General features: G+C 40.1%; 1 protein-coding gene across 3 annotated transcripts; it reads right to left on the bottom strand.

Moving 5' to 3' along the window:
• Positions 1 to 1,131: 1,131 nt before the first annotated feature.
• On the bottom strand, positions 1,132 to 19,688 carry LOC115154352 (diacylglycerol O-acyltransferase 2). Of its 3 annotated transcripts, none has more exons than XM_029700503.1 (8): positions 19,530 to 19,688; positions 18,263 to 18,394; positions 13,805 to 13,912; positions 13,456 to 13,526; positions 5,903 to 6,107; positions 5,354 to 5,528; positions 3,669 to 3,871; positions 1,132 to 2,713 (listed from the first exon to the last, which is right to left on the bottom strand). In XM_029700503.1, the coding sequence occupies exons 1-8, from the start codon at positions 19,567 to 19,569 to the stop codon at positions 2,559 to 2,561; spliced, it is 1,089 nt and encodes a 362-aa protein (XP_029556363.1). In that variant the 5' UTR covers positions 19,570 to 19,688; the 3' UTR covers positions 1,132 to 2,558. The 3 variants fall into 3 exon arrangements, with proteins under 3 accessions (XP_029556363.1, XP_029556365.1, XP_029556364.1); XM_029700505.1 differs by lacking the exon at positions 19,530 to 19,688 and adding an exon at positions 18,625 to 18,793; XM_029700504.1 differs by lacking the exon at positions 19,530 to 19,688 and adding an exon at positions 18,630 to 18,793.
• Between the last annotated feature and the right edge of the window lie 4,915 nt (positions 19,689 to 24,603).

Genomic DNA, 24,603 nt, shown 5'->3' with positions numbered 1-24,603 from the left:
GAAAATAGAGGATGTGGTGGCAATGGCAGAGAAATACTGTTGGTCTGGAGTAGGATTAGATGGGGTAAATAGTGGAATGAGGTGGTGTGTTTGTTTTTGTTTTTTTAGAGTGGGCTAATAGTTGGCAGGGTCATTTTTCCTTTTCCCCAATTGTATAGTACTGTATCACAAAGAATTTCATGTAGGTAGGCCATGAATGTCCTCACACTCCAGTACAGTAGGTAACGGTGTATGCACCTTAAATTGAATGCAATCCGCCAACACAATCCAGAAGAAGAAGGGGGAGTGTGGTAGATTTCAAAACTCTTCTGTGGTAGTATACACGAGTATCCTCGATGGAAGGTGGCTATCGAGGAGGGGAGGACACTTCCATTTGCCTAATAATGAATTGACACAGTCCTTGACCACTCAACCACTTATCGGTTTCCGGGTCACGGAGGAAAGTGGATAGAGGACAGTCTTTTGTCCAAGCAAGAAAACCCCCTTGTCTTTGAACAGCATGGCATCTCTTTCGCAATACATTTTACAAAGGCCAACTATTTCCTTTTCAAGTAATTAGAGGTAGAAAACTAAATGACACATGACAAAATTACAGTTGAGCAGTAGCCTATTTGTCATTAATTAAATCACTCGTTTGTGCATCTATTTACATTTTTGATCTCACAAAATATGCAAAGATGTTTTCATGAACATCACTCACATACAAGAAATGGACCTACTCAACTCTTATGTTGTGATGTAGAGTGACAGTAGGGGATTATCAGACAGTAAATCAAGTATCATTGGATGATCTTAATCTGGAATTAGGGGTCTTTGTAGTAACCGGAGTGTGTAAAAAAGCCATGGAATGTGTTTTAAGAGAACATTTTGATGTTTTCTATCACTTGATGAGTTGTGTGCATGCATCAATGTATAGTTCCCCCAACCCTAGGACATTTGGTGTATTTGTGATTATATCTACAAATGCCTTATTTTATCGCTTCAGCAAAATTACATTCTGGCATTGTGATGTCGCGGTGGGACTGAAAAATAGTTAACAGACATGTACAAGTTTTATTCTGGAAACATAAACAAGTTTCATTTAAATAGACTGTGATGAAGCCATTCAAAATAAAATAAAAATGCATCGGCTGCTATTTATTGCTGTATTTATTGTACATGAATTAGGAGAGCAGGATGTTCACTGCTCTTTGCAAAAAGTCACCGATGAAGCTAGAAGAAATTACATTTTGAATGACACACTATTTCTCACCAATCTCAATTATTTTGCCATGAGGGGAAATCTTGTAGTCCTTTTATCTTGCATAATATACAACATACATACATTTCTGCACCTAGGATCATTGGCTGGATAATGGACTTGATATGCCCAATATGAAAAAAATATTTCTCTCAAACACTTCTTGGTAATTACTAGGGGAGTTCGTGACTTTTAGACTCCCTAAGAAGTTTGAGTTGTAGTTTTTTTAAATAAGGCATATGCTTTGCAATCTCTTAATTTCATTCATCAGTAATCTGCCCTCTGTGTAGGGGAAGAAATGTTCTTCACCCTGAAATTGTTCTTACATCACCATCACTACAGTACATGGGGCCTCAATGCACTAGGTAACACTCTGCAACCCAGTCAATACACTCATGTGGAGAAATGTACAAGAAAACTAAAACACAGGTCAAGGTTAAATGACAAAAGCACCATAGTGATTCTCTTAGAAATTGGCAAATTTGACATAGGACTCTTTCAAAGGCATGTTTTAGAGAAATACCTCAGAGGGTTGTCACAAATACAAAAAGTGCATCAATATATTAATTTTCATTGAAAATGTTCTTATTTACAAAATACAATTAATACTTAGTGCTGTCACACAATCAGATTGCATTACCAATATGCACAATCTAAATCCATTCAATAGAATTCCTTCACTTTCAAGTTTCAATGAAGTGTGCATGTGTGGGGAGGGGACAACCATCAGCTCTTTGGCTCAATAAACCACACCATCAACATCTCAGTGAGACAACACCCTTACAATTGCATTGTTTGTGCATTTAGCAACAAAAAAAATGTAAGGTCTCAAAACATCATCCCACCTTTTACCACTTAACACATTCTTTGTACAGGCCTATTCTCAGTGAAAATTACATGGATGCATGGAGGAAACAAAGATGGTGCTTGTGTGTGTCTTGTGTAACCTTCTAGTGACACCTAGTGGGAGTTCCACTGCACATTAAAGCAAGGGATCATACCTTAACTATACTCCCTCATCTTTTCTGTCATGGAACACATCTATAGATGTGTCATACACTCAATGAAATATTCAATAAACGGAAGTTAGTCAACTTTGCCATTGACAGTGACTAGGTCAGAGAGAATAGTAAGGTGACCTAAGACCTGCCATTTTCATCCTGAGTGAAGGACCGACGTGAGTGATGCTGAGAGCGCGGTGGGTTTATATAGACACAGCTTTATGTATATCGATTGAATTCCAGAGACAATCAATCAGAGCCAGGCACGTGAATGGAGGGGCAGGGCTGAACAGACAGCTGCCACAGCTGACCCTTTCTCAATGGATGTGCAGGATGTCACTCTCCTTCAGGCCGAAGCGGGTCTTATACTTGTCAAAGAGGCTCGTGAGGGAATTGATGTACATGGCATGGTACAGATCCACCATATCCCGAGGAGGCTGCTCAATCTTTGGCACTGTGATCGGTTCACCCACTAAGAGAAATAAACATGTAAAAATCTATATCCCCAAAATCAACTTTAAAAAACATTTAACATATTGGAAATACGTAGTTTGATGAGCTGTAGTGTTAAACATTAATACGGCCTTGATGCAGGGGAGAGTAAATATTGACTGGGTGGATGGTTCTGTTAACACAGAGGAACTAGAGTAGCTCAACGGCTTGGTAGTAACCATAACAGTCTGTTCATTGAAATTATACTTACAGACCATCCTAAGACTGAATCCCTAACAGAAACTAAGTCAACAAGCACTAAATGCCTGTAAGAGATGGGATTGAAAAGGGAGGGTAAACAACTGGAAACCTAAGTTTACCAGTAAACTACCAGAATTATGATATCTTTCAAGGATTTTATGTTAATCTATCACAAGACATCTAGAGGCTCTTTTGGGTACTTCCGATTATCACAGGCATCTGTAATCATCTCTGGCCCTCTGTGTGGACTAATCACATGTCAAATATATGAAATAATGAAGTAAGATGATAGAAAAATAGAATGACAAAGCTGTAAAACATTATCCTAAATATAAACCATCAACTAAGAGAACACCATTGTTTTTAATATGAGGATTATAGCATGAAATATCCTATATATATATCTTTTACACACTTTTTTACTATGTCAACATGTATTTGTTAATGTTTTGGTGTCAAACTGGTGTCAGTTGTGAATTAATTGAAAATAATGTTGATGAAATGCTTTTTTCATGAATGAGGCTATTGAACCATATGGTCTATCTACTAGAAACTCATGGACAATATGGAGACAGATGTAATATATTAATACTAGAATATGAATACATTTTTCAAAAGTTATTCAAGTATAAATTAGCAAAGTTACAATAGATTCCGGTAAATGTGTTAAATTACCGGTGGCTTTGCAACCCTAGTGAGACTGTCAGTAGGGTCTTGGAGAGGGTTTTACTTACCGATGGTGGTGATGGGTTTGTTGTAAGGCACCATTCCCCAGGAGTCGGAGGAGAAGAAGCCACAGCCATGGAACAGACAGGGAGCAAAACCAATAATCTTCTGCAATCGCTTTTGAGCCAGCCGCCACCAGGTTCTCTCCTCGAAGATCACCTGTTTGTACACATCGTTCTCCCCAAAGGAGTAGACTGGTACCAGGTCAGACCTGACAGAGAGAGGGGGTTTACAATAGTCTCCTGAAGTTACTCATAGGGCGTAACAGATATCTGATCACTGAATGATGGGCTACTAAACCATGTGGTTTATGCCAGCTCACCTACACCAGTTTACCCAGACTTTGTTTTCAGTAGCTCAGTTGGTAAAGCATGGCGCTTGCAACACCAGGATAGTGGGTTCGATTCATGACTAAGTCGCTTGGGATAAAGCGTCTGATAAATGGCATACATTACACTGAACAAAAATATAAATGCAACAATTTCAAAGATTTTACTGAGTTACAGTCATATAAGGAAATCAGTCAATGGAAATAAATTCATTAGACCCTAATCTATGGATTTCACATGACTGGGAATAAAGATATGCATCTGTTGGTCACAGATACCTAAAAATCCGAAAAACCAGTCAGTATCTGGTGTGACCCCACCATTTGCCTCATGAAGTGTGGCACATCTCCCTTGCATAGCGGAGGGTGAATGGCATGACAATGGGCCTCAGGATCTCGTCACGGTATCTCTGTGCATTCATAGTACCATAGATAAAATGCAATTGTATTCATTGTCCGTAGCTTACGCCTGCCCATACCATAACCCTAACGCCACCATGGTGCACTCGGTTCACAACGTTGACATCAACAATCTGCTTGCCCACACGATGCCATACACGCGGTCTGCGGTTGTGAGGCAGTTGAATGTACTGCCATATTCTCTAAAATTATGTTAGAGGTGGTTTATGGGGGAAAAATGAACATTCAATTCTCTGGCAACAGCTCTATTGGACATTCCCGCAGTCAGTATGCCAATTACAATGACGGCCTACCCCGGCCAAACTCTCCTCTAACCCGGATGAAGCTGGGTCAATTGTGCAAGGTGCACCTGTGTATTGATCATGCTGTTTAATCAGCTTATTGATATGCCACACCTGTCAGGTGGATGGATTATCTTGGCAAAGGAGAAATGCTAACTAGCAGGGATGTAAACAAATTTGTCCAACAAATTTGAGAGAAATAAGTTAATTGTGTGTATGGAACATTTCTGGGATCTTTTATTTCAGCTCATGAAACATGGGACCAAAATTTGACATGTTGCGTTTATATCTTTTTGTTCAGTGTATATTATATATTATTCTCAGCTTGTTCTGAGTCACAAGCTGATGGAGCCTGTCCTTTGGCCTTGACCCGGTGTCTGTGTACAGTACTGCATGTCAGGAGGAGCTCTGAGCACTTGAGGACCAATTACCACACGTGAAAGTATGTTTTATGTGCCAATCAAACCTATTGTTGAGCCAACTCTCTCTATTCCATGAAATTGGTCATAACGACACCAGTGTCTGTGCTGGCCCAGTAAGGTCTCACATCAAAACATGTAGTCTGATCAGTTGATGCGTGTAACTGAGAGGTGTGTGTGTGACCGGAAGGTGTGCCTGTCAGGATGGTGTATGTGTGGCCGGGAAGTTTGTGCTCTAAACTCACCCTTGCTGGAGGGCCAACCTCACAAAGCCCTTGCGGTTATTCAGGGTGACAGAATTCTTTCCTGGAGCACAGTTCAAAGATTCAGCTGCTCCCCCGACAACAATGACCACTGCATTGCCAGTTCCATTCTGAGAGAGGAGGTAGTCAATGGAGTTACGGTTCACTGGGCAGATACCTGACACATGGAAGAGGATGGGGTTAGGCTCAATTATCACACATGGGGCCCAAAGACCAAACAAGTCAGTGTGTTTGCAGTGGAGAACACATTTGAAGAGAAATCAACACTGTTTGAGCACAAAAACATTCTTAGTGGATGTTGAGCAAAATAAACCTTTGAAATGAAGATAAGCTAACAGAGCAGGTTGACTGAAGCAGCTCTTTACAATAGTGACATCAGCAAATACAGTTTGGCAGGCACAGGGGCTGTTTAGTCTACATTGGGTAATAGGACAAAGCTCAGAGTTCTACCAGATTAGAGTCGGTAGATACAGGGCTGGTATCAGCAGTTTACTGAGTACAGAGGGACAAAACTCAGAGAAACCATCTCACCTCCAGACATGAGATAGTCTCTAAAGACTGGCATCCGGAAGTTTCCAGCTAGGGTGGCCAGGGAAGGCTTGATGCCCGGGAACTTCTTAGAGAAGCCGGTGGCCTCTGTTCCGAAGTTACAGAAGGCTCCAAAAGAGAAGATCCCATGGGGGTGGTAGCCAAAGATGTAGTTTCGGCTGGGCAGCAGGTTGTGTGTCTTGATGAGCTGGTAAACAGGATGACAAAGAGACATGGTGGTTACTATCACATTAAGCAAAATATAACTACAGAGTGTTTGTTAAGCAATTTAACAGGTCAGAGAATCTGCACAAAATTAAGCCAATTCAGTTGTGCAGTTATGATAACATTAAGTTATTTTTATTACTTGTCTCAAGAAGTTAAAGGCCATTTACCTGTGCATTGTACTATATGTATTAGGATATTTCCATGAAATTGGGACAGCTTATCAGTTTAGCCCTGATATGACATATTTACGCTCAAGTAATAAAATAATTACAGGCAACAAACAGTATTCTGTGTCTGGGATGTTCATCTGCACGTTTCTATTGTGTACAGCAGTCCCATTACAGAGCTTCAATATTCTTAAAAGTTGTTTCGAGTATGAGAAGGAGAGCGTAGGCTTCATAACGGTGGGAGACGAATTGTGTCTTCAGTGAAGCGGGTGCCCCAATGCCACGCTTATGGAAGAAATTGAAAGGGCACAGAGGATATACACACAGATCCAAAGAGATGTGTACACAGGACTCTAATCAAACAAGGCCCATTGCATAACCACATTATCAGATTATCAAAGACCATCTGTAAGGTTTCCACAGTGATAGCATGGTAGATGTAAAGAGATTACCATTTGGTGATATGAAAACAGGTGGCGTTTACAACATGAGTACAGTAAGTAGAAGAAATGGAAGAGAGGAGACCTTGCTGACCCTCAAGATGTAATAGTCACTGTCCCTGAATGCACTGACACACTCCCGCTGCTGCCAGCCAGGCATGTCTACCAACTGGCGTTCAACTCCATTAGCTGCACAAGCTAGACAAGGTAAGCAACCCTTCATCTGAAACAGGATGCTGCCAGGTGAATTACGTAATGGGTACAGATCTCTGCGAATACCTGGCATACAGCACATCCTTGGGTCAGAAAACCACAGCCCCTTAACTCCACAACCAGCAATAAACAATCTTTGATTCCAACTCAAAGAATTACTGTACTGTAATCGCAGGTGCAACAAAATGCTTGTGTTTCTAGAGTGTGCAAAGCTGTCATCAAGGCAAAGGGTGGCTACTTCGAAGAATATAAAATATATTTTTATTTGTTTAAAACATTTTTGGTTACTACATGATTCCATGTGTTCTTTCATAGTTTTGATGTCTTCATTATTATTCTACAATGTAGAAAATAGTAAAATAAAGAAAAACCTTTGAGTAGGTGTTCAAACTTTTGACTGGTACTGTGTACATGAGCCATGACTAGAATACAGTGTATACACATGAAGAGAGTAAACATTAGTGACAAGTATTCAATGACTATATACATAGGGCAGCAGTCTCTAAAGTGCAAAGTAGAGTACCGTGTGGTAGCCGGCTAGAACAGTGATTAAGGTTCAGGACAGGGTACTGGGCGTAGGCTGACTAGTGGTGACTGTTTAACAGTCTAATGGCCTGTAGATAGAAGCTGTTGCTCAGTCTCTTGGTCCCAGCTTTGATGCAACTGTACTGTCTCCTCCTTGTAGATGGTGGGAGGTGAACAGGCTGTGGGGGCCCGTCGATGTGGATAGGGGCATGCTCATAGGGGTGTGCTCTCTCTGCTCTCCTATAGTCCACGATCAGCTCCTTAGCTTTGTTGATGTTGAGGAAGAAGTTATTTTCCTGGCACCACTCCGCCAGGGCTCTCACCTCCTCCCTGTAGGCTGTCTCATCATTGTTGGTAATCAGGCCTATCACTGTTGTGTCATCAGCAAACTTGATGATTGAGTTGGAGACGTGTGGCCACGCAGTCACGGGTGAAAAGGGATTACAGGAGGGGGCTGAACACACGTTCTCAAGCAAGAAGTTGTTACGTTCCCAAGCAAGAAAACCAAAAACATCACTCAAACGAAACAGGGAACTAACAAAGAGTCACTGACAACAACCAAAACAAAACAGGTGGGGTTTTAGGAGGGGTTCTAAAAAGGCACTCATGGGGGTGTCCACTGAAAGTTGCATAGCAACAACAACTGGGACCTAAGACACCCATCATGAGCATCCACTAAATGCACCCACTAAGAGGCAACCAAAATAAAAACCCACACCAAACTTAAAGACAGGAAGTAAACCATAAAGGTGGAGCAAAATGAAAACAGGGAAATCAGACCAAACAATGTTTTTCTAGAAATCAAATCTGGAGCTCCAACTAAAGGCATTGACCCTCCACATCACTAAAGACAACTGGAGCCAGTCACTCTTAAAAAAATAGCACCTGGGCCAGCACAGCTGAAACACCTTCCTACTAACGAGATGGACAAGCCAGCATAGGTGTAACACATTCTGACTAATGAGGTAACACCAATCGGTGCTATACGTGCTCAAGTCCAACCTCAAAACATAAATGGAAAAACCAAAGCCTTTAACTGAATTTAAAGAAACTGTCGGAGTCCAACGTATGGATCACGAGCAGGGTCAAAGTTCAAGAGACAATACACACACTCTTGATTTACCCTGGCTGTTAGTCATATCAAGACTCAATTATTAATAGTTAAGATAACCTTTCACCTTGATTCTTAACAGGTAACACTAACAGTATCAAAGCTCTGGTTTTACTTAAGAGCCTTTGACTATACTTTCTATTTATAAGTGAAAAGGATTGTATGGTAAAAAATGATTGTCAGGTTAATGTTTCAAGAATGCTCCATTTTAAAAACAGTCATGCTCATTCACCATTAAATCAATCAGCTGAACGGATTGAACTGAAGGAGGATTAAACATAGCGGATGTAATGTGAATGCCGTTGGTTCATTGATATTACTGAGAAGTGTAAAGGCATACAAACAACTCAGTTCATTCAATCCTTGGTCAGGAGGGCAGTGAGAGAAAACACAAGAGGAACTTGCCAAAAAATATGAACGGTAAAAATATGTTGCTCTGTCAGGATACCAAGAGACCAAGAGTTTAGCATAGGTTTAGCATGAGTTTACATATTATATTGGAAAGGGGGATACCTAGTCAGTTGTACAACTGAATGCCATTAACTGAAATGTGTCTTCCGCACCTCTCTGAATCAGAGAGGTGCGGGGGGCTGCCTTAAAAACCTCTTAAGGATCGGACTCTTTTTTTCAATATTCGTCTAAAATGACATACCCAAATCTATTTGCCTGTAGCTCAGGACCTGAAGCAAGGATATGCATATTCCTGATACCATTTGAAAGGAAACACTTTGAAGTTCGTGGAAATGTTAAATTAATGTAGGAGAATATAACACATTAAATCTGGTAAAAGACAATACAAAGAAAAAAAACATGCGTTTTTTTTTTGTAACATATTTGAAATGCAAGAGAATGGCCATAATGTATTATTACAGCCCAGGCACAATTTAGATTTGGCCACTAGATGGCAGCAGTGTATGTGCAAAGTTTTAGACTGATCCAATGAACCATTGCCTTTCTGTTAAAAATGTTGTGTCAAGACTGCCCAAATGTGCATGACTGGTTTATTAATATATTTACAAGTTCATAACTGTGCACGCTCAAGCAATAGAATGGTATTCTTTCACTGTAATAGCTACGGTAAATTGGACAATGCAGTTAGATTAACAAGAATTTAGGCTTTCTGCCAATATTATATATGTCCTGGGAAATGTTCTTGTTATTTACAACCTCATGCTAATCACATTAGCCTACGTTAGCTCAACCGTCCCGCGGGGGACCCACCAATCCTGTAGGAGGTTTTAACCACATCTTCGGCGCCCAGGGAACAGTGGGTTAACTGCTTTGCTCAGGGGTAGAACGACAGATTTTTACCTTGTCAGCTTGGGGATTCGATCCAGCAACCTTTTGGTGACTGGCCCAACGCTCTTACTACTAGGCTACCTGCCGCCCCTATTTGTGATCTAAAAGAGACGATATGGGGTATGTTAAATACCAATAATTATTGTCACCATTGGGGGGTATTATGATTCTCATGAAATCAGTTTTAATTATGGCAGTAGCAAATTGAGTTAGAAAACCATGACGCTTCTGCAACAATCAACTATCATTCTGCCTAGTTTATGGCACAGTGTCTTATTTTAAATACATTTTCCATCAGAATTTGATACATTTTTACCCCAATTCTTATTACCGAAATGAATCTGGATTTCTCAGGTCATTGTATAATTTTTTTATAGAAAAACCTAACTTATTTTAATAAAACAAAATGTTGATGTAGTTATAGTAGTTTAAGTTTCCATTAAACTATAATATTTAATATCTAAAAACACAATGTCTGTGGACATTTCTCATTACGTAACACTATTTCGAGTTTCTGTAAGAACTCCAATAATTGTTTTAATAATGTTTTATTCACCTATGATACATCATCTAGAGGAGTAGTCCTTAGATGAGCACAAGTTCATTTAATGTATTCACTTATATGCCTTCAGAATGAGGATCTTATTCTCAAACATCCCCTTTAAGACACTTGACCGTCTCATTACCGAAATGACTAAAAAGGTCAAATTGGGAAAAACTCATTAAATCAGTGGCGGCTGGTGGGAGGAGCTATAGGAGGACGGGCTCATTGTAATGGCTGGAATGGAATCAAACATACGGAAACCAAGTTTGACTCCATTTCAATTATTCCATTCCAGCCATTACAATGACCCCGTCCTCCTATAGCTCCTCCCACCAGCCTTCACTGCATTACATGTAACACGTTACAATATTACTTTGCGTGGAAAGTAACACGTTTATTACTTTTCATTACTTTCATAAAAAAATCTCAACTGTCGGAGGGAGCGAGCCGCGCTCTCTCTACCAAAGATAGGCTACTAATATGTAATCTCACTAATTCAATAATTAATTCAATATTTCAACCGGATCAGAAAGACCTTGGTCACAAGCTCATCTTTTATTTCCTAATAAAAGGCCGATGTATTCATTGATGTAATTATGTCTGAATTTGGAGCAGGCCTACATTTGCGCAAAAGACTATTCGAGAGTCCACCAGGGCCATGCCCCTCCACGACACAAGACAACATTTATGTGAAATGTAGGCTGTACAAGAACTGTTGTTTGAATCCCTTAACGAGACAAGAAAATATCGACCTTCCTTTCTGTAATGTCAACCATCAAAATCAATATTTCCATTTCTCCTCCTTTGGCTTGACAGCACATGTCCAAATTGATAATCCACAACACGGCAGCCATATGTGCCAGGGCACTGATCATGCAATTGAATGCTGTCTCTATACAATGCGTTATGATAATGTATAATCTATATTAATAGGCATACAAAATTAGGATTCGACAAAGCTTTTTGATGCAAATATAACTTTTCTATTGTCTGAAATGATAGCATTATCACATTGAACAGGTTGGTACTGCTCGCTCGCTGGAGGAAGGCAGCCTGTAAAACAATAAAACTGTTGGTAATTTAGTCATACACGTTTCTAATGTTTAAACTAAAAACTTAATATTAGGATATTATACCTATCCAAATCCCACCATGTGGTGGAGAGTGATACGGCGCCCAGACCCACCTGGGCAGGGGTGATGTTGTGGATGTTTGTGGATGTTTAGTATTGTAAAAAAATGTCAAATCACAAATTGGATGAGGAACATAAATCGCATTTCTATAGCTGCATGCATGGATAATTTGGATCGGGGAAATTATTTTCTGAGGGTCTGATAGCTGTCAGAAGTTCCCTGAGAAAGTTAGACGAATTAAAAATATGAATAGAAAATCCCTTTAACCTACACAGTATGTGTCATCCTATGAAATGTACATTATGTTGCACAGCCTAATATAAGCTCAACTCTGTACAGATGTCCTTTCTTTCCATTCAAAATATTTTTCTCTAGCCGCTAGTGCTGGTTGCATAGAAATGAATATCTAGAGGGCACACTTTCCACTAGATGGTGAAGCCCTCTATGGGCTTTACGATCACAGAAGCGATCAATGGCAAAGATCAGAGGTGTTCTCCGTAAATGTAAACATGCTACCCCCAACACTGGTCCAAATACACTAATATTACCTGTAATTACCTTGGAGAAATTACTTCTTTTTTTTAAATTACAGTACTTATGCTAAAGGAGTATTTTAGTCGATTGCATTAAGATCAATGATTTGTATCATGCAAATCATCTGGGATTACCAATTGACACAGTTTGATGATGTGTTAGGTTACTAAATCTCAGTACAGTTTTTCAATGGCAAAACTCATTACTGAAAAATGCATTATCTCCAAAACCTGGTTATCATTACCATAATGCACTAATATTTAGGAAATATTAGGAAAAATAAAATTTTGATTTTAGTCATTTTAGCTTAATCTGATCGTGTGCCTTTTGTTCTTAATACAAATATGTGTACATAAAAATAACATGTTTATCCAAGTAATTATGACAAAAAAATTGATTCTGAAAAGGTTTTTTTTTAATAAAATGTTTAATATATTTATTTTCCGTGTTGTTTAACTCAAGCCTTTTCATTAGGTGAGCAATGTCAAAACATATTAGCAATGTATTTGTTTAGTACTTTTATAGACTTAGAAGGCTGTTGTGGTAATGATCATTTTTGTGTTGGTAGTTGTGGAAATTGTGGTAAAATGCATAATATCTCATCAATAAACATAACAATAATTATGAAATAGATAAATACAGATTCTAATCCAAGAGGAATTATGGTGGAAATGTTTATTTTGTACCCCTTTTTTTGTCAAGTGTCAGTTTCGTGAGAATCCGATTTTATTTCCACTTGAACAAACTAAGTCAAATCACCTGCATTTCACATTGCTTAACCTTAACTTCTCCCACTGTGATTTCTGTCAAGGCTGATGGCCTATAAACCAGCGTATATCCATCCTCTCTCTCCTCAGTGTGTGTCTCCCAACAATCTCCAGGTGCAGAGGAGCAAAATAATACAAATGGAAAACAAACTAATCAAAGAGCTTTCTCCTATCATGTGGGGCAAAGTCTATCCTTCCAACCGAAGTCAACTCCTTTAAAGCATTATCACAAGGGACAAGGAACAGCGTGGAACCTCCAGCTGATACTGGATACAGTCACAGATAACACCATCTTCATGCCTGTGCTAATAGGATACTGTTACACCATAATCAATAACAATATGGATGATCTTTAACTTTGAATCTGACCAGAAAAAGCTAATTGTATCATCTGTACAGGCAGTGCTGCTGAACATAAAAACATATACATGTATTCTATCACACATTTCCAGGTTGATAGCATTCTTAATTATCTGACTTCACACCCCAACACACATTGCACGCACACACGCAGACCCAGAGAGACCCGCACATTCACGCACAAACACACACTACAGGTTTCCTTTAAATGTTAAGCCTATTCCTTTCCACTCACCCTGATGGGGAAGTAGTCTCTGAAGTAAGTCCACATGGTCCAGTTCCTCACCCAAGAGGACCTCCTGCCACCTGAGAAGGCAGAGGTAAAGATCTCCAGTCAGACTATAACCCACATCCTGAATAATGTAACACACATACTGAATCATTTACATCAACAGTACCTGGGTGACAATTACCCAATTTCCCATACAGCTCCCTATGGTCACAGACACAAAACACTGCGTCTGAAATGACACCCATTTCCTATTTAGGGCACTGCGTTTAATTACAACAGGGCAGCGATAGCCTTGAGGTTAAGCCAGTAACCAAAATGTTGCAAGTTCAAATCCCAGGGCTGCGGCACTTGCCTTGTTTGGGGGTGTTCCAGTCGAAGATGAGCCAGGCAGTGTACATGGCAGCGATCACCCAGAGGTCTGTGCAGAACATGTAGATTAAAAGCACAGTGCCAGCGGCACCTATGGGGTAGGAAATGATAGGGGAGAGAGCAGAGGAAGAGGCATTCAGCACCTGCACTGTACCACACTTCATTAAAGGTCCAATGCAACTGTTTTTATCTCAATACAAATAATTTCTAACATTTAAGTACCTTACTACCTTACAAGCCAGTTTTCCATCCAATTGGCGAAAGATAGTCGTGAATATTCTAAAATCTGCAAAAAGAAAATATGTGCATTTTCCTACCACCGGTGTTCCAAACGGACTTGTTGCAGATACAATTCAGTGGGTGATGACGTAGTGCACACAAAATGTACATTTTCTCTTAAGTTTTCATGTACCAAATACAAATGTAATATACAATGTGTTTCCATTGCATTTTCTACTCTACGGATAAGTTAGGTAGTTAATTAGGCCTAGAAAGGTCTTGGTACATGCTCTCTAGCCAACAGCTCACAGATACACGATGAGATTATTGTGGATAAGAGTGAGAATATTTGTATTTGTCAAACGTCAGTCAAGCATCGATCATCATGTCACCAGAATAAGAATAATTATTGGAAAGGAGCATCAACCTCATACTATGCACTTTCACCAACCTGTGAAGTTCATCATAACTTATTTCATCTGTAGCCGGTTATGGCTAGAAGGGATGCAGCTTTTGTCAAATTAACATCAGATTTTATTTTTGTAGCAGGTTAGGATAACTTACGCACCTGGTTAGGATAATTAACGTAGCAGGTTAGAAGAATTAGGTTAAGGTTAGGAAAAAGGCTACGGTTGGCTAAAATGCACAAAACAAACCCAGTTTCAACGTTAATCTGACAAAAGCTGGAATACTTCTAGCCTTGACCTCTGTAGCCTAATAAACTAAATGGTTTCCCGAGTCGTAGTGGGAGGAGCCTACACCATGTCGTCGTGTGACTCGATATGATGGTTATTCCAAATCAAATAAAATGTGATTTGTCACATGCGCCAAATACAACAGGTGTAGACCTTACAGTGAAATGCTTACTTACAAGCCTTTAACCAATAATGCACTTTTAAGAAAAATAAGTGTTAAGTAAAAAATTGAAAAGTAAATAATTAAAGAGCAGCAGTAAAATAACATTAGCGAGGGTATATACAGGGGGTACTGGTACAGTTTCAATGTGCAGGGGCACAGGTTAGTCGAGGTAATTGAGGTAATATGTACATGTAGGTAGAGTTAAAGTGACTATGCATAGATAATAAACAGAGTAGCAACAGTGTAAAAAGGAGGGGGGCCATTTGATTAGATGTTCAGGAGTCTTATGGCTTTGTGGTAGAAGCTGTTAATAAGAAGCATTTTGGACCTAGACTTGGCGCTCCGGTACCGCTTGCCATGAAGTAGCAGAGAGAACCATGATAGTTTGTTGGTGATGTGGACACCAAGGAACTTGAAGCTCTTAACCTGTTCTACTGCAGCCCCGTCGATGAGAATGGGGGCGTGCTCGGTCCTCCATTTCTTGTAGTCCACAATCATCTTGGGCAAGTAACCAAAAGGTTGCTGGATTGAATCCCTGAGCTGACAAGGTAAAAATCTGTCATTCTGCCTCTTCCCTGGTCGGCCGTCATTATAAATAAGAATTTGTTCTTAACTGACTTGCCTAGTTGAACGAATAAAGAACCTCCTTTGTCTTGATCACGTTGAGGGAGAGGTTGTTATCCAGGGCACCACACGGCCAGGTCTCTGAACTCCTCCCTATAGGCTGTCTCATCGTTGTCGGTCATCAGGCATACCACTTTATTATATCAATAGTTGCGCATAAAGGTGTTTCCACCGTCATTTCTTGCAGGATTAATTTTACTGACACAAAAAGATCCCACCTTGTGTAGCATATTTTGTTTTGTCAACATTTGTAAAGTTTACTGACAAAGTTGCGGTTTCCATGAGGCCCGACATTACATTTAAGTGCCTTCAGAAAGTATTCATACCCCTTAACTTTTTCCACATTTTGTTGTGTTACAGCCTGAATTTGAAATTGATTACATTTAGATTTTTTGTCACTTGCCTACACGCAATACCCCATATTGTCAAAGTGGAATTATGTTTTCAGAAATTTTAAGAAATTAAATACAAATGAAAAGCTGAAATGTCTTCAGTCAATAAGTATTAAACCCCTTTGTTATGGCAAGCCTAAATAAATACAGAAGTACAAATATGCTTAACACGTCACATAATAAGTTGCATGGACACACTCAAGGACACAATACTTTTTTTAGGACTACCTCATCTCTTTACCCCACACATACAATTATCTGTAAGGTCTCTGTCGAGGAATGAATTTCAAACACAGATTCAAAAACAAAGACCAGGGAGGTTTTCCAATGCCTTGCAAAGAAGGGCACATATTGGTAGAAATAAAAAAAGCAGACATTGAATATCCCTTTGAGCAAGTTATTAATTACACTTTAGATGGTGTATCAATACACAGTCGCTACAAAGATACAGGCGTCCTTCCTAACTCAGTTGCCGGAGAGGAAGGAAACCACTCAGGTATTTCACATGAGGCCAATGGTGGCTTTAAAACAGTTACAGACTTTAATGGCTGTGATAGGAGAAAACAGAGGATGGATTAACAATATTTTAGTTACTCCACAATACTAACCTAATTGACAGAGTGGAAAGAAGGAAGCCTGTACAGAATAAAAATATTCCAAAACATGCATCCTGTTTGCAACAAGGTACTAAGTAATACTGCAAAAAATGTGGCAAAGCAATTACCTTTTTGCCCTGAACACAAAGTGTTATGTTTGGGGCAAATCCATTGCAACACATTACTGAGTACCACTCTCCATATTTTCAATCATAGTGGTGGCTGCATCATGTTATGGATATGCTTGTAATCGTTAAGGACTGGGGAGTTTTTCAGGATAAAACATAAATGGAATGGAGCTAAGCACAGGCAAAATCCTAGAGTAAAACCTGGTTCAGTCTGCTTTCCACCAGACACTGGAAGATGAATTCACCTTTCAGCAGGACAATAACCTAAAACACAAGGCCAAATCTACACTGGAGTTGCTTACCAAGAAGACATTGAAGGTTCCTGAGAGGCCGAGTTAAAACTAACTTAAATCTACTTGCAAATCCATGGCAAGAATCTTATTTGACAGAGCTTGAAGAATTTTGAAAAAAATAATTGGCAAATATTACACAATCCAGGTGTGAACAGCTTTTAAGCCGTGTTCACATTGGCAGTTTGAAGTGACTCAAAGCCTATTTATTTGCATAATTTATATTTATTTGTTATTTTTCCTGTATTTTGAACAGCCAAAAGCACATGGAATCAGATATTTCAAGCTACATTTCAAACCACCTTCATAGGTGGTTTGAAGTCAGACACAAATCTGATTCTTGGCCATGAGACTTGTCTGAACGCTCAAATCTGATTTATTTGCCCTCAAGTGGTTTTTAGACTGTTATTTGGCATATCTTGTTGCTTGCTAACTACCGTTGACAGTTTGACAAGAACATGTGGTCGCTAACTAGCTTGTTAATTGTTTACAAACAAATTAGTGAATGTGCTACAAAGCTAGACAGCTACCTAGCTAGGACTCGTTTTGAAAGTTGGATCTTATCCTTTGAGGCTTTAACAGTGTTCTTCCCCTATGATTTTGAACAATCAAAGCAAGTGGAAAACATCCATGGCAGGCTTGCTACATAACTTCTGAGTGATATGAAGCATGAGCATAACCACCAATCAGCCTACACCCCTGCAAACACACCCGTCATTACTATGACAACTAGCATAGCTGTGTCAGCAAATGACTGCTGTCTGAACACACACAAATAAATCTGATTTGGTCACATGTAACTTGCTGTTTGGACAGTTGGTAGTCCAAAATGGATTTGAAAAACAAAACTGATTTGAGCATTAAGGCCTGCAGTGTGAACAAGGCTTTAGAGACTTAGCCAGAAACACTCACAGGTGTAATCGCTGCCAAAGGTGCTTCTACAAAGTATTGACTCAGGGGTGTGAATACTTACTGTATGTAAATGAGATATTTCTGTATTTCATTTTCAATGAATTTGCCAAAATTTCAAAAACATGTTTTCACTTTGTCCTTATGGGGTATTGTGTGTAGATGGGTGAGCATTTTATATTTAATCCATTTTGAATTCAGCCTGTAACACAACAAAATGTGGAATAAATCAAAGGGCATGCCTACATTATGAAGGCACTGTATATGGCCCACCAGTGAAAAAGCTATTCTCAAATAATATCTCTAGTAGTAAAAAAGCGTGAGGGGGAGAGCTTACGGGCTTGATCTCCTTGTAAGGTCACAGGTCACTATATCCTTCAGCCACTACTGGTTAGAGCCACACGGAGAGACAATCGCACACTCACCCATGGCGAGGAAGCTGATGACCCACTGCAGAACTGAGATGACCTGAAGGTGTTTCTCCATCTTGGATCGGAGTGCAGGCCAAGGAGCAGAGGGTAGGTCCTGCAGGGCGGAGAGGATGCTGCAGCCGGTGCCTAAAGGAGATTGACAGGGTCATAAATGAGTCATAGTGTACAGTACATAAGAACCACATCAATGGATTAAGTCACAGACAGTCTCGAGGGAGTCAGCAAGAAGACTAAAGAGATAAAATAATGAAACTGTCATCAACCTTTTCCCAGGTTTTCAGTCTGTCAACCACAGAAACACACATGAACAAGGGAAATTAGATTATAGATTTGAGACACTGAACAAAGGCTCATGCCTTACAAAGCTCTGTGTTGAAACAGCACAAGCAATAAACACCACATGTCACGTCAAATTCCCTCCGCCACTGCAGTCGCTATAGAGATAGAGCAGAGCCACAGTCCAGACAGCTACATGTAGAAGTGACCGTGACAGACCAGTCCACAGCATAAGAGAGAGCCACTAAGGGGACTGTGCTAAATCTACCTAAACTCATAGTGCCTGATCAACAGATCCTCCCCATGCCACAGGACAACACAGCCACATAATCCCATCTTGAAAGACTAAATAACACTGTCATGCTGTAAAACAAACATTGGCCATTCTGCACTCTGGCCCACACTCTCACATTAAGTCAATGATGCTTTCAGTCAGGCCTACTGGGTAGGATCAGCCTCAGAGGGTCAAGGACATGTTGTGAACTAGTGTACTACACAGTGAATCGGGCAGCAGAAGGGCACAACGTTGTGGAACGTTGCAGATAGAAATAGATTATGTTGAACAAACTTGCCTCTCTGGCATGTAGAATAAGGGATCTTGTCAGGTCTATTCATGATATTTCTATCTTCAACGTTCATGTTTTCGTACTGAACTTGCCCCTGGTGTACTATTTTCACTTCTCTGCCTTCACAGATCAGACCCGTAAACACACAAAAATATATAAGCAATGTATGAAAACCACTGTGCCCAGATACACTCTTCATCACACACTCACGAAACTAAAGCACGAAACTAAAGCATCCGCAACAAACTTCTGATTATGTTTGGGCTGCCATAGTCCTCAGTCATTCTACAGCTCACGAAAGCGAATTAAACGTCAATAGGATTTGGAATATCATGAAGGGGATGCATTTCTAAAAGACGCTCAGGGAATATGATGTTTGAAGTCTGCATGCAAACAGTGTATTAGGGCGCATCTCTTACCTTTTAGGACACCGGGGTAGGCAGCAAGTATTGTCTTCATAACTGTGGCTCCGCGAATTAACAGGTTACAATACTTGGAAATATTTACTACAATAAAGTTGATAAACTCTAGAGTTCCTCTATCGTGACTGCATTAAATTGAATAACTGAACGGCATTTAACCCGTATAGGAGGAGCCAGTTCAAAGGCAGTACGTGAGGGAGGGTGGGAGGTGTACTGGGTCCAAACCGATGCGCTCCTGTAGAAGAACTGAAGAGGATGCAAATTGCGCTACTCGAAAACATAATTTTTCTCACGTCAGCCTGCGGAGGTCTGAAAGTACTCTCAACCAAGTATTTATCAGGTACTGTAGTGACGTGATGTCGGCGTCGATCAACGGTCGTGTTTTGACCATTTCCATCTTATCTGACGACAGCCTGCACTGCTATGCAATTCTTATGGATTTCTAACTTTTAGCGCCATGAAGCTGAACAGGTCAAAGTCAAACATGCGTAACAGGTCACTATGGTATAGCCCAGGCATAGTTGTTTACTAGAGCAGGGCTTTGGAAGGATGGCCACGTGAGACTAGTTGCTTACCTGTAAAGGTAGAATAATTGACATGAGCAGAGGTGTCAAACAATTGGCCTGAGGAAACAAGAGACCTGATGGAAACTGTTTCCAATCACTTGAAAATATTTGTTAGGCAAGTTATGATTCACACATATAGGCCTAATCAGCATAGCCGTGGGAAGTTGGGGTGTTGCAGCAAACCCCTGAAAAATCCAAGTCAAATATATATATATTTTAAAGTCACAAAGGTAATGCACTGGGTTTTTACTAGAATTAGCTGACTGATATAGATGTCTGTAGCATTGGCAAAAACATTTTTTCAGCATCTCTACTACAGCAAAAAAAAGGTAGTTCTATAATTAAGAACAGTATCTTGCAGCATATAATAGTTTTAATAGTAAGAGTTGTTGCTCTGTCCCTTTCTGTGTCAAGTAAGCAATTGTTTTTATATTCCACAAGTAATATCAGATGAACTGCTATTGTGACAAATGCTGGTAAACAATTAAATATATTTCGTTAAAAACATTTCACAAAAGTTGTGCACTCTGCCTTTACTGGGCCCTGTATTAGTGGAGCAATATAGAGATCTTCAGCACGGGTGTCATGTTGTGTGTGTAGGTGGCAGGGAAGTCAGGCGCAGGAGAATCAAACTTGGTATAAATGGAGTAGTTTAATAATGTAAAACAAAAACTCCAAAACCAAAGTACATAATAAAATAAACGTGGGTACAAGGAACCCGTCGCGCACCAATCCATAATCACGAGCATAACAACAAACAATCTCTGACAAGGACATGAGGGGAAACAGAGGGTTAAATACACAACATGTAATGAATGGGATTGGAACCAGTTTTGTAGGAAGACAAGACAAAACCAATGGAAAATGAAAAATTGATCAATGATGGCTAGAAGACCGGTGTCGTCGACCGCTGAGCACCGCCCGAACAAGGAGAGGCATCGACTTCGGCAGAAGTTGTGACAACGGGCACCCAAAAAAATTCTGCATCCCCCATCGGCAAAAGAATCACAGCACCTCACCCCCACAATACTTCCCGTGGCTATGCTAAGCAGCAATCTTATTGTGGGTCCTTCAGTAGGCCTAAAGAACAGAGAAGATGACATGAGATGATACATAACCAATCATAGCTGCGGTATCCCTATATGCAAATAGACCATTGCCATATATGGATCTGTGCCATTCACTTTGAACTGGATGGTGTTTACAGCATGAGTGGTTGCGAAGTAGATGCGCTTGTTTTGAGATCAAAGTGAGAGCTGCATGTTGCCCCGTTTGCACATTTGTTCATATTCTTGGTTAGTAATTTAGTTATTAGCCCAGTTATAGCTCATTTCTAGTCAGCAATGGGGCAGTGGTTGTTTCCAACAAAAGCACAAAAAGTGTGCATTTTTAGCCATCTTTGAAAAGTAAGTCAGAGAAAAAGCTTTTTTTAAGGAGCAGTGTTGTATTTTGAGACAGGCTTGAATAAGCCAAGTAGCCAATAGGCAGAGGGTTGCATAATTTGGCTGATTCTCCGTAATAATGATATGGGAATAATAATGCTTTTTATTTTGTAAAGTGGTTTCTTGCATCAAGCAACACAACATTTTCAGTAACCTCCTTGTCTGAAAGACAAATGGATGAACAGATGAATGTCAAACCCTACATGTTTTTTTCAAAAGTCACATGAAATGTAGGCCTACATTGAACATCACACATTGGCTGCTACTGTTGGCTGAATAATAGAACAGCTTTTTCCATTTTAAAATGTTATGGGATGCCTTTTCTCCATTGTTTATGGTAGGCCCCTCTGATAGGACTACATTATGATGAAATAGCCACAGTAGCCTACTTGGCCACAGTTATAATTGTAACTTAAAGCAAATACAGGCTCACTGTGTTCAGAGTAAACGCGCACCAGAAGTTGTAAAGAATTTTCACAACATTCAACTGTGCACTCAGCAGACCTGAAATTTGCACAGTGCTGAAAATTATTAGAGGTAACATTGCTCGCAAGTATTCTCGGCGAGAGGCTACTGAGTAGTGGAGGACACTTCTCTTTTCGCCTACTAAAGAGTTGACACTCCCCTTTGACCACTTGACCACTTATTGGTTTTCCGGGTCATGGAGGAGATGTGGATGGAGGAGTCGAGGAGAGGACAGACCTTGAGAATCTCCATAGGACACACCATTCAAGAGGTCATAAGAGGTCAAGGTCAAGTGGCGGGTCAAACTGACTTCAGATCAGTGTTTTTCAGCTTCTGAGCATAGTTATACACCGAACAAAAATATAAACGCAACATGTAAAGTGTTGGTCCCATGTTTTATTAGCTGAAATAAAAGAACCCACACATTTTCCATATACAAAAAAGCGTATTTCTCTCAAATTATGTGCACAAATTTGTTTGCATCCCTGTTGGGGAGCATTTCTCCTTTGCCAAGATAATTCATCCACCTGACAGGTGTGGCATATCAAGAAGCTGATTAAACAGCATGATCATTCCACAGGTGCACCTTGTGCTGGGGACAATAAAGTGCCACTCTAAAATGTGTAGTTTTGTCAAACAATGCAACAGTCAGAAACCATTTCAGGGAAGCTCATCTGCGTGCTCGTCATCCTCACCAGGGTCTTGACCTGACGGCAGTTCCGCATCGTAACCGACTTCAGTGGGCAAATTCTCACCTTTGATGGTCACTGGCACGCTGGAGATGTGTGCTCTTCACGGATGAATCCCGGTTTCAACTGTACCGGGCAGATGGTAGACAGAGTGTATGGTGTCGTGTGGACAAGCGGTTTGCTGATGTCAATGTGTGCCCCATGGTGGCGGTAGGGATTATGGTATGGGCAGGCATAAGCGACGGACAACGAACACAATTGCATTTTTCAATGGCAATTTAAATGCACAGAGATACCGTGACAAAATCCTGAGGCCCACTGTCGTGCCATTCATCTGCCGCCATGACCTCATGTTTCAGCATGATAATACACGGCCCCATGTCCCACAGATCTGTACACAATTCCTGGAAGCTGAAAATGTCCCAGTTCTTCCATGGCCTGCATACTCACCAGACATGTCACCCATTGAGCATTTTTAGGATGCTCTGAATCGACGTGTACAACATCATGTTCCAGTTTCTGTCAATATCCAGCAACTTCGCACAGCCATTGAAGAGTGGGATAGCATTCCACAGGCCACAATCAACAGCCTGATCAACTCTATGCGAGGAAATGTGTCGCGCTGCATGAGGCAAATGGTGGTCACAGCAGATACTGACTGGTTTTCTGATCTACGTCCCTAACTTTTTTTTAAAGGTATCTGTGACCAACAGATGCATATCTGTATTCCCAGTCATGTGAAATCCATAGATTAGGGTCTAATTTATTCATTTCAATTCACTGTTTTCCTTACATGAACTGTAAATTATTGCATGTTGCGTTTATATTATTGTTCAGTATACAGCCCTGTAAATCGGCATGGTTGCATCATTCTTGTGCAGAAAGCAGCTTGGTTCTAGGACACAGTTCAAGAGTTATCAAGGCCAAGGTCAAATCGCCCCAGAACATCATGGATGTCACTTTTTTTGTTCCGGGTTGTGTTCATTTATTTTCTATGTTTTTTATTTTTTTACAAGATTGAAACCCGTACCAATGAATGTAGATGAAGATTCATGGTGAAAATGTTTAGTTAAATAGTATTTTATTGATTTCAAACAAAATAATGTGTCAAATTGACCCACAACATAAAAGCCTTGGCATAGAGAATGTCCCCCCTGGCTTTTCGGTTGGTCAGTGTGCATATGGGCAACTGTTGACAGTATTGTGCAAGACTCTATTCAGTGCCCTGCCTGTGGCATTTCTGGCCCAGACTCCAGCAGCGCTGTCCTTCAACCACTACCCTGATGCCCAGCCTGGCAAACACACATAACACATAGAAAGAACACAGACCAGGAACCACTCAATAACCTTTTGACACAGCCCACAGTCAACACATACTTCCTCTACATTACCCACATGAAAAAATACTACAGTTAACTATAGAATACTACAGTACTTTTTATACAATTCTGTAGTAAACTGTAGTAAATGCCACATTAATGTCTGCAAAAACACTACAATCCTCAAAAACACTACACTTATTTATTACAATATTTAATTTGTATATCCCAATTTGTGGCACCCATAAGTGAGAAACCTACATGCCAAGTATAGACCATATTGTATTGCATAGAAAATAGCAGAATCAGTCCTACTGACCTGTAGGTTATGAAACAATTGCTCTTTTAGTATTTAACCAGTAGGTTTCCTCAAGGAGAATGCCTCCACTTCTATGTTAAAGATAATAAAACAAAAACACTACAATAAATACTACAGTATATTACAGTTCGCAAAAACACTTCAATAAATACTACAGGAGACTACAGACTTTACTGCAATCCACAAAACACTAAATGAATTACTATAGTATATACAACAGTTCTGTAATGCGATGCTACTGGCAGCAGAGTGTCATTGTCGTGTGTGTAGG

Source organism: Salmo trutta, chromosome 19 (genome assembly GCF_901001165.1).
Source record: "Salmo trutta chromosome 19, fSalTru1.1, whole genome shotgun sequence".
In the NCBI taxonomy this organism is placed as follows: domain Eukaryota; kingdom Metazoa; phylum Chordata; class Actinopteri; order Salmoniformes; family Salmonidae; genus Salmo; species Salmo trutta.
This window is presented reverse-complemented; position numbering and strand designations above follow the sequence as displayed.